At 34.0% G+C, this 19,636-nt stretch overlaps 1 protein-coding gene across 2 annotated transcripts in view; it reads right to left on the bottom strand.

The window, feature by feature from the left end:
• The window catches only part of LOC145263938 (vitelline envelope sperm lysin receptor-like), a 135,195-nt gene extending 116,671 nt beyond the window's left edge, over positions 1–18,524 (bottom strand). Inside the window, exon 1 of one of the 2 annotated variants that reach the window (XM_080121010.1) lies at positions 18,287–18,524. In XM_080121010.1, the coding sequence (XP_079977136.1) occupies positions 18,287–18,320 (34 nt within the window). In that variant the 5' untranslated portion in view covers positions 18,321–18,524. The remainder of the gene's footprint in view (positions 1–18,286) is intronic. The other variant, XM_080121011.1, reaches the window with a different exon arrangement.
• Between the last annotated feature and the right edge of the window lie 1,112 nt (positions 18,525–19,636).

The raw sequence follows: 19,636 nt of genomic DNA, 5'->3' as shown, positions 1-19,636 counted from the left end.
TTAGGGTTATCATAATATATACATATTTATATATATATATATATATATATATATGTGTATATATATATATATATTATAATAACCCTAAAGTAATAATTTATATTGAATATTTTATTAATGAACTAGCGGAGGTACCTGGCGTTGCCCGAGTGTTTGTTTCCGGGACGGGGGGGTTAAAAAATGTTATGGTAGGTAAGTAGGGAGGATCAAACCCGGAGTCATGAGTAAATGTAGGAAAATAAAGTGTGAAAAAAAAAAAAAAACAAACATCTGCAACGTTAACAGTTCGGCCACCAAGAAAAGTCCATTCCAGTTGTTTAGGAAAAAAAAAAACGACTATGGTAGGTCGGCGCGAACGTGAAAATATAATGTGAATTGTCCAGCACGCTTACCACTACGCCACAGAGCACTGCAGCTTATTTTAGTGATTTTAAATAACTTCATATGAAAGAACTACGAAGCCAAACCGGTGTTCTCTTCTCAACTGTTCCTTGTGAACGATCCCCAAACGGTGTTAAGTGGTGGCAGGGGGAGGAGGAATTTATTAGAGAGAAAATATTTTACCACTTCCATTGATCTTAACCGATTTTGGCCGTGACTTCTCAGCAGAAAAAGTATAGAAATCTAAGATTATCGAGGAATTTGAGAAATAATAAGCCTATAACACACCTCAGATATTGTTCTGCCGTTTGTGCATATTATATTTGCATGAAATATATTGATTTTTAATCCTATTAATGTCAAAATCCGACGGGAATAACTGAGTTCATTTTATTTATATAGAAGAATAGATAGAAGAAGATAGAAGAGAAGAGAAGATTATTTTCACTATTATCATTATATATATACATATACACACATATATATGCACACACATATATATTTGTATACACACATATATACACATATATATATACATATATATATATATATATATATATACAGTTTTAAAAATAATAATGGAAAGTTTCTCAAGAACTAATTAATACTTTGGTACATAGAGCCCTCATGATTTGTTCGCCTAACAGATTAGACGCCGAACTCGATAAGATCAGGGAAATATTCATGAATCATGGTTATCCTGTTGACCTCATTGATGACTGTATTTTCAAAAAGGTTGCGGATTTTTACTCCCCTAAAATGTTTGGACCCTTGAAATGGCCGGTTTATTTAAAATTACCGTGGATTGGGGAAAAGAGTAATAGACTTTCTAAACAGATTCGCAGAAATATTTACGACTGCTATTATTCCGTGTCCTTGCAGTTGGTATATACTACGAGATCTGCTTTTCCGTCTTTTCGCAAGGATAGTTTGCCTTGCATCCAAAATAACAATATTGTATATCAATTCAAATGCCAGTGCGATGCTGGTTATGTTGGGCGAACATCCTTGCACCATTTGACTCGTATAAACCAGCATGTTCCATCGAGGATCAGACAAGGGAGGATGGGGTCTGGTGGTCTCCCTCCTTCTGTAGGCTTGGACACTGCTATTGGTCAGCATTTGGTTGACAACCCGTGCTGTGCCGATAGATATAAAACAGATTGGTTCGGGGTGCTACATAGAGCGGACTCCAAAAACAGTTTAAACATCTTGGAGTCTGTCTCTATTGCGGTGCGTCAACCTTCTGTGTGCCGGCAAAAGCGAACATCCACCGCATTGTTTCTCTTTGGGGAACTTTGAATTTTTTCTCCCGTTTTTTTTCTCCCTCGTTGTGCAAATATTTTAATCGTTTTTTAAACGTTAATAAATTTATTTTAGTGCCCCGTACTTTTGGCACTTTTATTAAGTCCTTCATTAGAGCTCTTTATTTTCGACATAGTATTATTTTGTACGCTATCGATTTTCTCCTGATAAGATGATAGCCGAAAGAGCTCTTGAGAAACTTCTGCTTATTATTTTCAAAACTGTAAAAAGACTACTATTACTTTCAGTAAATACTACTATTAATATAATAATAATAATAATAATAATAATAATAATAAATCTAAATATTAATAGTAATAAAATAATAATAATAATAATAATAAATATTAATAGTAATAAAATAATAATAACAATAATAAATCTAAATATTAATAGTAATAAAATAATAATAATAATAACAATAATAAATCTAAATAATATTAATAATAATAATAAAATAATAATAACAATAATAAATCTAAATAATAATAATAATAATAATAATAATAATAATAATAATAAACACATACAAATTATAATGGTAAAAAAGCATCCCCGTCAAAAAAAAACTTAATTAATGATACATAAGTCAACTGAAAATTAGTTTAAGAGCGAGGTATAATTTACGTACCCTGGTAAAAGAATAGAAAAATTACAAAGGCCAGGGGGTCCGAATATAAACTACTCCATATAGGGTTTTCAAAATTATCACGGTTAGGTCAAGCATTGCATAATTTATTGTATTGTCATAAGGTAAGAAGGTTAGCCAACGAGAAAATGGCTGAGATATGATTTAGAAGAGCATTGGTAAGTGGGTTTAGATCAAGAGATATATGCGGTATTTAGATGTCTTCGTGTTAATTAGGATGTATTCGTGTTAATTAGGGTGCATCTTCCCAATAAAACAATTTAAAACGTAACATGTCTACAATGTTTCGATGCATATGTTTTATTGGTAAAACAGCCAATTACCAACCATTATATAACCATACAAAGAATAGCACTATTTGAAAAGCGACGACTGTGCACGTATGTAAATAAGAATGTTATTAATGGTTTTGTCTCTTGAAGGCTCGCTGGTTAAAATACCACCAGCGGAACAAGTGGTCCTCGATCGTCCATCAACCGAGATGAACAATACCTCAAATCCAGAAAAGATAGAAGGAATAACTCCACTTTGTTTTCAAGGTTTTATTGGAGAGAATAAATTAGGGGAGAGATTATTGATTTAAGCTTTACTTTTAAATATTGCTTTCCATCTAATAAAATAAGTGACATGCAGATGAAGAGATATCAGCCATATTTTGGTAGAGGTAATTTAAACAAAATGGTGTTTATCCTAATCCTAAACAAACTAAGTTTTGATCGGTCCAAATGTTTTATATAGAAATAGTGAATTAAAAATGTGGTTGATTATAGCGAATATGATCTAAACTGATTTAGATTTCTGTTGCAAGAAGTGTTAAAACAAATAGTTATCCTATTATAATCTTCTTCTATAATATATATCTCAATTGTCTGCTTATATATATATATATATATATATATATATATATATATATATATATATATGTGTGTGCGTGTTTGTGTATGTGTATGTTTGCCGGTCTGCTTAAAACTTTCGACAGAACCGACGGATTTTTACGAGACTGGTACCATTTTGAAGCTCGACCCTTCGGACGATAAATATCGAACGATTAGCCAAAAACTTTAATTCCTTCGCCATCAACTACAGCTTTTTCCGCTAATATTTCCGAAAGTCATCCCCTCTTTCGACTGTCTAGCTTAAATTTAAACCTACGTCACTTCCGGTTTGGCGGGGGGGCGTAATAGCAAACATATTACGTTTCCCCCCTCCGTTCTTTTCCTCCTTCGCGGTACAGGTCCGAGCCTCCCTGCCTATTACCATTTTTTTCAACACACCTTGAAACGCCCGGGCAACGCCGGGCCCTCAGGCTCGTTTTACAAAAGGTTTTGCTTAAATTTCTTAAAATTCGGATTACTTAATTTTCAATAATGCATGGAGTTTTTTTTATTACACTTAGCGTTTTGCACCTACAAATAGGCTCTGACTATTGGACAGGATCCAAAAAAGAAGCTCAAATCTGATAGGTCCCGCACTATCGATCTAGCTCCATCCTTTATCCCGTCGCCGGAATGTCGCATCTCTGCTTTTTTTTTGCAGGTACTGTGATGGAATGCTCTGAAAAACTCATAGAACTAGTGCCTCTTCGACATACATACTCCCAACTAACATCACAATAAGAAGACAAAAAAAGCAACACCCCTTCATTGTTGAGATCTTTAGATGTCGGAGAACCTATTTCAATATTTTCTTCCTTTAGAATGCTAAACTTTGGAAATCCCTCTCTGTTCTCTACCTCCCTGAATGTACCAAGCTGCTGAAGTTTAAATGTAATATAGCCAGACTCCTTAACTTTTCCCGATCCTTCTGTAAGGCACGATCCTAAATAACTTGTTACGTTTCAGTTGGCGATATGACTTGATTAAGGTGAGAATATGTTAATAAAGAAAAGATGTAATTGCTGTAAGGTCTATGGTGAAAGTATCAGTTCTATTAAGCATAAAAAAATTAAACACGGATATTGAACCAAAAATTAAATAAATGAATAAATAAAATAAAATAAAATACTCTATCGGAGTTTTGTCGATGAAGATAAGCTAATCTTATATATATTCAGTAGAACCCCAGTTTTTTCAAGTTACGATCTGGAATACGATGTCTTCCGGACCCCTGCTTACGATACTCTCTCCGTTATACGGTGTTGTTCATAATATTATTTGATTATCTACATGTGTATTATATACTGTACTTTATTTTTTTATTAATTTTTAATGCCATATCCCGGGGTTCTACTGTACCGTAAATCGTCGGACTACTGTTCTTATCTTTTGTGTTTGCTCGAAATTTTGAACGAGGGTCCTTTATTTTATCATCGGGGAGAACTCAATCTCGATCACTCCGCCATAACTGGGAAGAAGACCTAAGCAACTCGCAATCAATTTTTGAGTGTCGCCTGCACTTGGAATTGAACCTCAACATTTAGAGGAGATTAACAGTACAAGAGAATTTTACCAAAAATCCTATCCACTAGGCTACGTAAGTCCGAGAGATATAAACATTACGATAAAAATCCGGTTATAATTACTAGGTATCCGACAACAGCATATTTTTTTTTAATTCTTTTTACTCTTAGGTATATATCCGATAATATGTTATATGTTTTTATATAGATTGATGTGGTTCTCAGTTGATAAAGTTTATCTAACTGTGTGTGATATATACCCGAGGGTCAAAAGTATGAAAAGAATATTCTGTTGTCCAGGCCCCATGAATTCTTTTTAAAAATAATTCTAGCAATGCTGGTTTGGAGCAACGCGTTTTATACGAAAGTGTTTACCTAAAGAACTGCAATCAGTCGATGTTAACCAGCAATATTTTTTTTTTATTTCGCTGAAAAAAAAAAAAAAAACGTGTCGTATCCGTTCTTCTTAATTTCTGGAAACTTGTCAAAAATAAGTGCTGATCTTTTTAGTCGTGTCGAATCTAAATAAATCAAAATTGAATTTTTGTTTACAAATGTGACAAGACACATTCGTTTTGATTTGAAATATTTTCCTCATTTTTTTTTTGTATTTGTCAATTATCTACAATAAAGCAGAAGGGAAAACAAAAGTTGGCATCCGTACTGACATTTCCAGTGAGGTATATATATATATATATATATATATATATATATATATATATATATATATATATATATGTATATATATATACTGTGTATATTTAGGCAGCATTTTCTCATTTAAACAAATATTATTGAATAGCACGGAATTATTCTGTTTTACAATTTTCCTTTTTATATTCTCCAATCTCAAAAAGGTTTATTCGGAGATTGGAGAAGATAAAAAGGAAAATTGTAAAACAGAATAATTTCGTGCAATTCAATAACATTTGTCATATATATATATATATATATATATATATATATATATATATATATATATATATATATAAAATTTTATCGATATACATCTATATAAACATGTGTCATATATGATGCTCCCAGGCAGACCCGAGGTAGCACGGGAGTGAAAGATTATCAACGAATATTTCATACTTCTATATTTTTTTTGTCATCAAAATACTTGAAATCGTCTGGGGGGAGTTTCACATGATTTCATGCAGTAACTTAGTTCAAAATATAAGTTATTCTAAATTGCAGTCGATAGACCGTTATGTTTCCTTTATAAAAGTACTTTATATAAACTCCATTTCATTTAACGTACATTTAACATTAAAAAACACATAAATTTTCAAGTCTTATAAAATTCTTTGCAGTTAATAGAAAATAAAATAGAAATTTACGTGCGGAGTTTGAACCTACAGACACAGCATGAAAAAAACACTATCAATTTACCCACAGTTTCATTCTTACGGCCCTTGTTCTATCATTGTTGCTAAGGAACGGCATAAAAAAATTTCTTTATCGATGATAGAAGAATTAAGATAACGGTTTCGATTATCGGTAATTATCGCGGATATTCTGAGACAAAACTTAATTAAGAATCACTCCCCATACTTAAATTTCTGTATTTTTACAGAAATCTATTCAGCCGTTTCGGAGTGTATGAGGAAGGAACTCACGCAGAAAAAGTTGCATTTATATAATTGTAGAGATAACTTGAATACCTACTAGACACTATCCTCGAGTCTCTAAGCTGCACGAGGGTTTCTCAAAATAACCTGGTGTGCGGATGATTTTTTCCCACAAGTAGTGCGTGGGTAGCTACCAGCGTTATGTCTTTGGTAATATTATTGTTCAGACGTGACCTTTATTTTTAACTCTATTTCTGTCTTGCCTTAGGTATGTAGCTAGCTTTTTTCTCAATTGTTCGTGTCCATATTCAATGCTTTTACGCATCCTTGTTGCGGAGTTTATGTCCAATAATCTTCCTGTACCCATTTTCCATCTAACTTTGATCAAAATCGCATGTTTTTTCTTTCATCAGATTATTTCGATTGTACTTATACTTATCGAAGGCATTCCCATACCAAACCTATCTAAAAAACAAAACAAAAAAACACTGCCAGTCATATGAAGTTTCTTCATATGAAATTTCATAAACATTGCCCAGCCATTTTCGAGCCCATAGGAAACGAGCTCACAGACACATCGATACACAGACGCACAAAATTTCTTTTATATAAGAGTACAGATAGAAATATGTGTGTTATGGCGTGTTAGTTAACCTTTCTATGCAGATAATGTTTGTTTACTATCTTCATCAGCATTAATGCAATTTCGATATTCCCTTAAAGACGGATTATGGAGATGAGAAGGATTAGCTCACACCAATTACGTTAGACGTGCTACCTCATAGGATTATCTCTCTCTTTCTCACGTGGAAATTTATTTGGAGTCCTTTTACGCACTGAGACTACATGAATACTATATATCAAAGGATTAAAGAAACGTTGCATGAAATTGATTCTAATGCAATACAGAAATATGAAAATAGGTATACATATATTATGACGTATATATACAAATGCTTCTCGTAATCACGGCGCTTCTTCCATGAGAACCAAATTTCTCATCCCTAAGTTCGGCACGTCAATAACAACAAAACTCCCTGGCGACTACTGACCATATGCGCCTACTGATTCCTTCCTCCGCCAGTTTTGTAAGCCCACCGTTTTTTCCTACTTGAAGACGATTCGACGAAGGATCAAAAACGTTCGTGATACTATTATATTAAAGAAACTTTATGACTGTGTATCTGTGAGTTCGTTTTCTATGGACTCGAAAACGGCTGGTTCAATTTTTATGAAATGTCACATGCAGGAACTTTATATGCCTTGCAGTGTTTTTTACTGATAGGTTTTGTATCGGAATGTCTTTGATAAGTACCGATAATCGAACTAATCCAGTGAGAGAAAAACAGGCGATTTTTATCAGAGTTAAGTTTCTTAATTTACGAGATTAATCTGTATTATTCTTAGTATTTGGATTCTTTGTGAGTGGCATTTTTTTTGTTTTTTTACAAGGTGGCCACCATTTATCAAGGCCCGGAAGCCACTCATGGATAAGGGTTATTGTAAGTACCGTGTGGATATTTTGGAGTGTCTACTTAAGGGGGCGGTTCATCAGGAAATTTGTTTACGTTGGACTTGAAGACATCAAAGTTGTAGTCAGGAGGGAAGCAGGCAGACGGAACAGAGTTCCACAGGCGTGCAATTCTAAGAAAGAAGCTTTGTTCATGGAATCTACGTTTTGATTTAGGCATAGATAAAGATTGGGGAAAGTTTTTGACAGTGGATTCAGCTAGACGGGTGTTTTTTGTAAAGGATTGGCGAGGGGAGACCAGAGATTGGAGTTCAGTCGAGCACCTGACATGAAAATAACGATAAAACAAAGATAGGCTTGCAACGTCTCTTCTGTGGGAGAGAGGTTGCAGGCAAGAGAAAAGGGCATCCTCCACTAAGCCTCGTTTTCACAATGTTTTTGTCGTTGTACACTCTTCGCTTCTTTAACTGTGTGTTGTCGAATACGGGAATGATTGTGTCGGGAATTTTGACGGGATTTCCAAGTTTATTATCAAATCTCCCATAAATGTGCATTCTGTGTTTGAGAGTATTCTTAGAAAGGTTTTAGATCGGAATGTCCCAGACAAGTATTGAAGAGAAAACGTCGACTAAAAAAGGGGCTGTCATATTTTGATCAAAGTTAACAATCTTTATAGAGTCTAACATTACATGTGCATTTAAGAACTTTTAATCAGCGCACAAGCTTTCTACTTGAGCGTTGATTAAAAGCGGATCAAATCAAAAGTCGGTTTTCAATATGAAAATTAATTTGTGAACCAGTGTATCTTGGTTGCTATGACACAAATTGTAAAAACAAACAAACAGAAATACGGTTTTATTATAAAGAATATATATATATATATATATATATATATATATATATATATATAATTATTTTTTACTATAATAATTAAATACCTGCAGACACTAGTGTTTCATCCTTTCGGGAATCTTCAGTGCAGGGTGTCACGATTAATACCAGTCGAACAATTTGAACCCCGCAACACGAGAAATCTCTGGCTCGATTATATATAGTGAATTAATGACAAAAGTCTATATTCCAAAGTTCATGATGTCCACTATCTTATAATGCGTTCCTTTAATTTAGTTGACATGTACAATGGCTGGCAGTATCTGTTTCGTATCACAAAATCAATCACTTAATTATTATATCAATTAATGAGTCTATTTCTCCTTATCTAATCAGAAGAAATAGAATTAAAATCTGAAAATTGAAAGAGAAGATGTAAAAACCTTCTTAAAGATATTTACACCTTTCCTTTTTCAATGTTCAGATTTTAAAGACTTTAAAGAAGGTATTTACACCTTACAGTGCTAAGAAACAGATATATTCAAGAATTGTAAATTTCAAGTGAACTGAAGGAAAAAAGTATAAGATGGTCAACATCATGGACTATATATGGGTGTGTTTTTCAATGGAATAAAAGGTGGCTCGTTAACTTTTATAAAGCTCACACCAAGGTTGTATAATTTTATCATTAAAACTGACCCACTCCTTTGCTCCAATGTATATGAATGCATCTCGGCTCAGAAAGCCTCACGCTTTGACAACCTTTTCGGTCTGAACTTTAACTCTTGATTTGGAAAACTTACATGAGATATATTTCCAAGGTTGCTGGAAAAAATGATAGCATAATTTACCCGCTCAGAAGGTTTGGCTCTCCGACACAATCCTTGAAAAGCAAAATACATCTTAAAATAGAGTATTGTTGCTACATCTAGGGAAGAGCTATTCGGAGCACGTTTTCCTGGTTTACCTGACAGTGTTCAAAACCGGCTTCGAAATCTAGTAAGAGAGGAACTTTTCTTTTTCTTGCGTCCTTCTTCTCACAAAGGCGTTGCAAGTTTATCTCTACTCTTCCGTTATTTTTCTGGCAAGTACTAAACTTCAATCTATGTCCAACATCTCTGCAAAAGTTTGGAGACAAGCTCTCGGCTATCTACAATCACTGTAAACAATTAGTTTACTTATAATCGGTACTTAAATCTAACGCAGATTCCATGAACACGCCTTTTTATTAGAATTGCCAGCCTGTTGAACCTCCTCCTCCTCCTCCTTCTCCTCCTTATCATCATCATCATCATCATGCTGGCCGACAGTCTGGATGATTAGTCGGGGCCTCAGTGCTTTATCCTTCGGTGTTGACATATTCCTCTTTCTGTGTAAAATATCCGGTCACAGGCACTGCATATGTGGGTGCGAGAGTTGTGTCGTCTATAGTGTCTCAGCTCTAAGGCTTCTCCAATCTTTCTCTCTATTTCTTTCTTTCTTTTGTGGAGACTGTCCGCCAATCACTCTTTTCTTTGGCTTGTTCCTCCCAACTCTTGACGTTTATGTTCATTGCCTTCGGATGTCGCTTTGTTACATCTTTGTAGCGAAGTTTCTGACCTCCTACCTTACAGGTTCCATTTTACAGTTCCCTATAGAAGATCATCTTTGGAATTCGGGTTTCTTCCATTCTAGTAATGTGGCCGGCCCATCGTAGTTGCATAATAACAAGGGTAGCTTCCACACTATTTAGGTTTGCTCTCCTGACAACTTCCGTGTTTGGTATAAAGTCACTCCATTTGATCTTCATGATCCTTCTCAGGTGTCTCTGTTGGACGGCTTCCAATCTCCTTACCTGTTCTCTATACAGAGTGTAGGTCTTTGCTGAGTACAGCAGGGCTGACAGGACGATGGTTTTGTAGACTCTGCACTTCGTCTCTAGCCGAATACCAGCCTTGTCCAGAGCCTCTTTTCTAGCTTGCCAAAGGAGGCACATGCACTTTGAATTCGGCAGCTTATTTCTTTGTCAGCACAGTTCTCGGTGCTTAGAGTGCTTCCAAGGTATTTGAAGTTTTCAACAACTTTTAGCACCTTGCCGTTGATTGTTATTATGTGGAGCCTGCTCTCTAGTTGGCTACAACATTGTCGTCTGCAAGTCTAATGTAAAAGACGTTCTTGTTGCACTGTTCATTTAAATAATCAAATTCTACACTATTTAACATTATCTTCAAGTGGATTTTTGGCTTTGATAAGTAACGACGCTTTTGTAAAAAAGAGGAAGTGGTGACAGGGACCGAAAGAAAAAGACAGATAGATAGACGGATGGTTTGTTTTCTTACTCCGAAATTGGGGACAGCACCCAGTTACGCCATTTCTGCAAATTTTCTGGGCAGCTGAATAAATAGAAAATACCTAGCCGGAAGTCACTTAGTTTTTTTCAGGTTCCTCTTTCCTGCAACTTCCGGTCTTTATGATGTAGTTCACAATAAACCGCGGATAGCTAATTAGTTATTTGTTGTTCCAAAATACTTTTCAAATAAATTCACGGTAAATATTAGCTTACGCTACAAGAGAACACCGACCACTTTAAGTTGTTTTTTTAAGGGGTATTCAAGGTTGCTGACAGCAAATTTGATAATTAAATCCGTCGCAAATTTACCGTTTGCATGGTATAAACCCCTGAATTTTGGGAATATTTTGCGCCATTTCACAACATTCAGAAGTCTTTTTCTTACACGATTCGTTCGCCTTCGAACAGGCGCAATGAAGTGACTTATCACATTGCGCAGGAAGGTTTAAGCGCCGCAACACAGCCCCCCCCCCCGGCGGCCTCTTCCCCAATGTAAACAGAAAACAGTAAAATCTCCTAAAAATGTTAAATGGTATTCTAATCGGTAAATGTCGGCGCATTACTAACGGAAAAACGGTTAATTAAGCTACAGAAAATATGTTAAGCTACACAAGTTCTATGATTAAATTTCCTTCCCTCCCCAAAAGAACAGAAAACATAAAAATGTTTGGTACTTGTGTTTTGGTAAATCGATCGTGAAAACCTTGTTTTAGATCAATTAAAATTCATTAAAACAACGTAAGATAAATAAAAATTGAACCACATATTTTTTTGAAAACTTTTTTCTTTCAAATGGCCGCTTAAAGATTCCTACACGATGTGATAAGTCACTTCACTAAATCGGTTCATGTAAAAAAAACATTACTGAAGGTGGTGAAATGGTGAAAAAATAGTCCCATGGTCCTGCGATTAATACCATGCATAAGATAAATTTGCGACGAGTTTAATTGTCAGCTTCGCGGTCAGCGACTTCGAATATCCCTAAAAAAACAAATTAGAGTGATTGGTGTTCATTGATAGCTTAAGGTAATATTTACCGAATTTCACAAGATCAACAGCTATGGTATAGCTGGAAATGTCTTTTCAATTATTAAACCATTTCTCTCTGATTGGTTCGTAAGAGTAGTGGTTGAGGGTCAGAAATCAGAAGCTCTCGGTATTAATGCCGATTCTCTCTCCTCTGATCCTGGGCATGTGTTACAATGGGGAAACAGGCGACTGGTTACTTTTAATGCATCTAAAACCTAGCTTCTATCTCTACACCATCTACGCTCTGATGCCAATCTGGCATCGGTTGAAATGAATGGATTTCATCTTGGAGATGATCTATGTTTTGACAAGCTTCTGGGTTTGAGCTTTACTCCTGACCTGAAATGGAACACGCATATTAAATCCATTGCTAGGGTCGCTGGAAAAATGGAGGGATCCTTCTACCGCTCCAGTAGATATCTCACTCCTGATGCAATTTTCTACCTATAGAACACCCCCCCAGGTACAACCAACAATGGAGTACCGTTGCCGCATCTGGGCAGGAGATGTTAGAAGCAGCTTGTCCTGCATGACAGAGTTCAAAGTATACTTCTTAGCTTAGTGGGGAATGCCGTTTTGTCTCCCCTGCAACCTCTTTCTCACAGAAGAGACGTTGCGAGCCTTTCTCTGCTTTATCGTCATTTTCCTGGTAAGTTCTAATCTGAGCTTCAATTTATGGTCCCCCAGTCGCCAAGCTTTCACGAAAAACATTCGTCTAGGCAAAAACCGCTCTCAATAATTTCTCACAATCTCTATCCGTTACTAAACGTTAATGTACATTCCATGAACAAAGCGTTCTTTCTTAGAAGTGCACGCCTGTGGAACTCTCTTCCGATTGGCTGCTTTCAAGCTGACTATAATCTGATTGTCTTCAGTCCAACGTAAACAAGTTCTTGATGAATCTTCCCCCTAAGTAATCCAATTTACAAAATCCCCACTACTTACTTTTACTACGCACTAATCACATTGACCAATGTATATCCATTACCCCTTATCCTCGAGTGACTTCCGCATCTTGATAATTGGTGATTCCTGTGTAAAAAAAAATACGTTTTAATATCTCTTTCCGTAAGAAACACATAAAACAAAAGATGATAGTAAGAAAATAACTGAATGTATTTATATTAGTTTAAGGTTACCATGACAACCACACTTTTCTCTCTATTCCCTTTCTTCCACGTAACTTTCATCTTATTCATCGTGTACTCCGCCTCCTCTACCACTCTACGTAGGCGTAATCCACGTATACATTACTAAGGAATGGACACCGTCTGATCCTCCAGTAATAATATTATCATGAAATTGAAATTATGAATTTTCTTGATGAAACTGAAATACGAAACGGCATACGCGACATTATATCCAAATAGGCTTGGGGCATAATGTTGCAAGGGATGAAAGATCGATTTCACGAGAATGAAATAATGAACACCTTCATTCCACAAATTTACGAATTATAAAATGTTTTCTCATGTTTCCGTAGAATTCAGGTTGTGATGAAATCGGTTTATATTATATTGGCATGTGTAAACTACATTATGTGTCTCATTTCGTCTATACATACCGTTACACAAACAAACACATTAAGCCAATTCCAAACTTCCTAGTTGCTTCCTATTATTTACTTTCTTTTGTGCCCTGTATGTATTGTATGGGCGTAGATGTTTCACTTCCGATATAGAACATAATATAATCAGAATATCAATTATTTAATTATAATTACCAAGCTTGTTTAAGAATATTTAAGTCTAGCACTCCATCCCGACTTTGTTCGGACGCTATGTATTCTTCATAACTTCATGTGCATCTTTTGGTTTTATCGTGCTCGATATGACAAATTGATTCGCTGCTTATATTTGATTGATTAAATTTTGAGAATGAACATATTTTCCTAATCAGAATGTATTCCTATTTGAATCACGTGATTTATTTCAAGTTGAGATTGTACCCAACGAAGCAGTTTAAAATAAAAAGAATGATAAGTTGCAATTCAATAAATTAGGTTTTTTTTATTCGTCAACAAAATGTGTAGGGAATCATGATCCAACGATATGTTTTCCGGAATTAATTTTTATTTGAGTAACGCAAATTATTTCAAGTTGAGAGTGTGCCCAATGAAGCAGTTTAAAATAAAAAAGAAAAATATGTTATAAGTCAGATATTTTTTTTTATCTGAAGACAAAATGTATAAGTTTTCAGTGATAGAACGATATTTTTCTGGAATCAATTCCTATTTGAGTCACGTAATTTCTTAAGAGTTGAGATTAGACCCAATGCGTATTAGTGATTTAAAAAGTTAAAATAATATAAGATTTCTGCGCAATTATGTAGAATCGAAATCGATGAACAAAACTTCAGCTATAACATAAATTGGATGCAAGTAAGTGTAATTTTACTTATATTTACGTATATTTCTATTTGCGCATGCGTACAAGGGAAGTGTAAGTCGTCTGCCAAGTTCCTATTTCTTTAAATTTTGACCCCTTGCAGAGGAAAACACTCCATAGTTCAACAGTGTTTTTTTTTAATAATAAATAGGTGAATACGGATTATTGTAGACATTTTGTTTTGAAAGTTTATGATTGTCAATAATTTGCGTGACTAAATTAGGATTCAAATAAAGTTGTAATAAAAAGAAATACCATTTTTGATAAGCATTTCACATCCAAATAAACCTCATGAATCGAGGTAGCTCCTAATATGTTGGGTAAAGAGAAAGGACAGAAATAAAAGTACATGTCAAAGATCAGCTTAATTCATATTCTAATCATGAGTTACTACGTAAATCACTAAAAAAAAACCTGAAAAAAAAAGAAAATGGTTTTCTGAAAATAAATAAATAAACAAATAAAATAATCCCTTGATCAAATTACGTAACTTTTCGGAATATAACGCTTTAGTTCCGTGTCAGTTACAGACTTTTTTAAAAATGATTTTTTTTTAAATATTTAAAAATTTTATTTTATTGATAAAATTAAAAAAAACATTCAATAATTTTTTTTTTTTTAAATATGTTAAATTTAAAAAAAAAACATTTAAAATCTGTATTTATTGTTAAATACGTGATACCTTGGATTTTTTCAACAAATATTATAATTGCAACGCAGGAATTGTATAAATGAAAAGTTGTAAAAATCAAAAAAAAAAAAGAACATGCTATAATTAAATAACTAAAACTCGAAGAAAAGGAAATGAATTACAGAAAAGAAAATGTATCCACAGCCCAAAGTTTCGTGACTTTTGGAATATGACGTTTTCGTCCTGTATCGTGTATTTACATGATAAAACTGTTTTCTTTATTATCATTATTATTATTATCATTATCATTATTATTATTATTATTATTATTAGTATTATTATTATTATTATTATTATTATTATTATTATTATTTAGTTATTTATTTATTTATTTAGTTATTTATTTATTTATGCTACTTCGTGACGTAAGTCACGGTTCTGTTGGAAATTTAAAACCACAGATATATTTTAACATAAGAAAATAATAAATTATGTATGTATATATATATATATATATATATATATATATATATATATATATATATATATAGGGTGATCCAAAATAAAACAAACCTAAATGGAGGCCATCTAAAATATATGGTGTAGAACGAAGAAAAAATGCCAAAGATCTTTGTGTTTTGATGTGATATTTTGAATATAATAAACTAGTTATGACCAAAGTTTCATTTCCTTCGGACAAAACACTAAGAAACGGGGCCTAATTAGAGTTGGCCCCGTTTTTTCTTTTTTTTTTTTGCATATATATATAGTTTCCCATAGTTTTATTCTATTGGTAAGTCGTCCCGTATATATTATTGAATACGGTCTAGTCGTTTCTATATCAATATCGTGAGTAGTCTGCATGTGGGTGGTTTAATCTTGACCATTGAAAAATAGCAGAAAATATATATCCGCGTATGGGTAAAATTATTCCAGAGATTAGATGTTGGGCTTGAGCCAGTCTTCAACGTAGAACACAGAGAGTTGTTGTTTTTCTTTGTCTGAGAACTGGTGGTTAGTTGCGTTAGTCGGCCATTTATTTGTAACATATAAATATAATAGACCGCTGTTTATTGCTTTATGTGTTAAGTGGAGTTAGAAAAAGTATTCTTTAGATCCGGCGTGGATAGAAACGAACAATATGTCCATGGGATTTGATTTCAATACACATTTGTGGATTCTCGACATGTCTTAACTATTTCGGAGTAATAGTAGCTAGCAATCTCAGGTTTGACAACGACTAATTAGGCATTACAAAGTAATCTATCCCCCTCTTAGAACACGAGTTGGCAAGGCGTTCGCTGATTTTCTGGGCGTTTACAACGTCGCGTTATCAGATATATACTACAAATTCCCTGCCGCTACGCTGTTCTATCTGGAGTATATGATCTGGACTAGATTTACTGTTTACTCGACGGAATGTAACAGTTGCTTCTGTCGCCTACAGTATATTTCATGGTGCTTGCCACACCACAATGTTTGAATAACGCCCTTCGCTGTAGCTTAACAGACGAAACGTCGACGGTATATATTATTACATTAGACAAATGCCAGCTTTATTTAATGTAGCATCATTGAGGGGCAACAACTTTTACTAAGTCTGTTTGTTTTTTCTCCTTGTTGTGGCATATCACTATGTCCATTTTTCTAGGTGCCTAGCTGTAAGAATTGCATAGTCATTGTGGACGGTGTATAACTCTTTTCAACTGTACTTTCTTATATATGTTCCCATGACTTGCGGCTGAATGTAATATTAAACGTTTGACAGAGATATTTACATACTCTATTGTGTCGGATTGTATAATATTCCTCCCCCAGAAGCAGATTACCGTTGCATGTTAGATGACTCACACTCTAGTTCTTTGTGGCAGAACCTGCACCAATATTACTTATATATAAGAAGATACAACGAATAAACAGGACTTTAGGAAACACACTGGAATTTCCACGAGGTCCCTCTTGTTTTATTATAATAATACAATATGTCGTTTTGTGTTCGGAGGCACGTTATCACGGTTTACATCTATTTTTAATTGACATATATTTTATATATATATTTACTTATTTATTTATTGCGGAGTAATAAATAATTTTTTTATTGTTATTAGTAAAGATCCTAATGTAAATCTATAATTTTAAAAATGACAAGAATTAACACAACTAATCATACAGATTGGTGTAGTAAGAATCGCGCGATATCAATGTTGCTGGCCTAATCTTATCATAATACACAATAACTGTACATACTGACCGAGTACGTTATCACATGTACCTCCCCTTCATCTTTTTCTATAATATAAATCTCACCTGTATGTTTAAATGTATGCATGTATTTATGTATGTATGTATGTATGTATGAGATGGGTATCATTTTGAAGCTCGACCCTTCGGACGACAAATATCAAAGAATTGGCTGAAAACATTAATTCCTCCACCTTCAATTGGGCACTTTGCTACAGGGAGGTGTCGCTTTTTTCGCCGATATTTTAGAAAATAATCCTCCCTTTTCGATTTACTAGCCTTAATCTAAACATTCATTACAGGTTTGGAACTAGGCGCAATAGCAAAGATGTCATATTTTTTTTTTCACTTTCTTTTCTTCATTTACGGTACGGGTTTGAGCCTGCCTGCCTGCCTACTCTCACTTTTTTTTTCTTCATTTTTTGCTCAAACACTTCCAGACAGCCGGGCAACGCCGGGCACACAGGATAGATCAAAATAAAAATATTTTTTGTTGAATGTGAAAAAATCGTTTATCGTAACAATAACAATCAATGCATTTATCATTTTAAAAGGAATCACATACAACTAGTTTAGCATAATAAAAAGAACCACAAGCTATAGCCCGTTGACTTGTCATAAACAATTTATTCGAATGCGCTTAAACCTGTTCAGTTTTGTAGTAAATAGCAATCCTATGTAATTTTCAATATACATAGAACTGATGCAATAATACTTAGTTCGCTGTACCTAATAATAACAAACAGGTTTACAATAAGATCAGTCAAGTGAGCGCGCAGTTTCCGAAAAACTTCTAGACTAAATGTGGAATTGTGGTGATTAATCCCTATTCAGACCTATTATTCACTTACTGCGCATCGGAGAAATACATTAACACTTAATTCGCTGCACCTTATCATAAGAAAGGCTCATACAATATTTAATCCCGATCTTCTAGTATTTACTAAGAAAAAGTGAAATAGCCAGATAAAAAGACTGGTAAAGAGAAATAAAATATAGATTGATATAGAAATCACCGTGGAATTTCTAAGTTTAGAAATGAATTATAGTCATCACTTACCAGCCTTCAGACTGTATTTATCAAGCGATTTCATAAATAAATGAAACCGCGATTTCTTTTGTAATGTATTTACCGGCAAAACAAATATTTCCTGTCCATTTCGCTTCGTTGGTGTGAAGTTTATATTAATAATCAGTTTCACAATTGAATATTGTCTATTGTTTTGACAGAGTGTTTCTTATGACATTTAGGACGCACTTCAAAATGTCCTCGATTTATGTAAATATCTGAAACAGTCGCAATCATTTATGATTCATGAAAGAACAACAAAGTCTTTGCAAAAGATGCGTCTACAATAAAAATATTTCAAACTCAAGTTTTCTAAAACGAACGGACGTACGCATGCGCGGATCGATCGACGGACAGAGCCTTATATATATATTAATATTATTATATACGTCTGTTAGTCTTTCTTCCACTTTTGTTAGGGAAATAGGATTTTTTTAAAAACTAAAAACTCTTGAAAATACCTACTAAAAACTTACTAAGCTAAGTAGAAAACAAACATTTAGAAAATCAATTTTATTTTTTAAAAAACAACAGTAAACAAGTAAACATATTTTTAAAAAAAACTATTATGGGATGTGTATTCTGTTTTTTAAAAAAATAACGACCACAAAATGTGTTTTCAATCGATACTTATTCAATAATGGACCCTTTTTCTCATCTAGCAAAAATTGACGAGCTTCCGGGTATGAGTTTCCAGATACGAGTTTTCCTAGAACGAGTTTTACCGGTACTAGATTTCCTAAATTTGGCTAATGTAATATACGTTCGCTGTACAGTTAGTGATTAATAGGGCTAAAAGAAATTAGCAGGAGGTGGGGCTTTTCCTGGGCGAAAAATAAGCTTAAATATGATATTTTACTTTGTCCAGATTCGCCCAGAGTCTCATTTCAGTAGTAAAAATAAATTATTTAGATGCCAGCATCTAGAGTCGAAACCGAAACTGTAGCGTAAAAAGCTGGTGGCATTACCACTGTACCAACCTGATGCACATATAAAGAGGCTAAAAATTAAAAATAAACTAAAATAATGTACAAAATGTTTAACGATTGTTTAAAAAAAAAATTACTCATTTTAAACCTCTTAAAAATAATATTACCTGGCAAAAGACTCCTGAAAGAGCGGCTGGTAAAAATCCAAATATTTGAGGCTCCTAGCGTCGCTCTGGACGTTTAGTTTTGGAGGAGATAGAGTTTAAAAATATGGAGATAGCTAGACAGACCGACAGACATACATATAGCCGTTTATATATTCGATTCATCGAAATAATACTACATATATGTAGAAAATTTCTCCGAAACTACTGTACCCATTTTGCAGAGTAAATGGTCGTTTTAAAATATG

This window comes from Euprymna scolopes, chromosome 39 (genome assembly GCF_053919585.1).
Source record: "Euprymna scolopes isolate OS-2025 chromosome 39, ASM5391958v1, whole genome shotgun sequence".
Classification (NCBI taxonomy): Eukaryota; Metazoa; Mollusca; class Cephalopoda; order Sepiida; family Sepiolidae; genus Euprymna; species Euprymna scolopes.
This window is presented reverse-complemented; position numbering and strand designations above follow the sequence as displayed.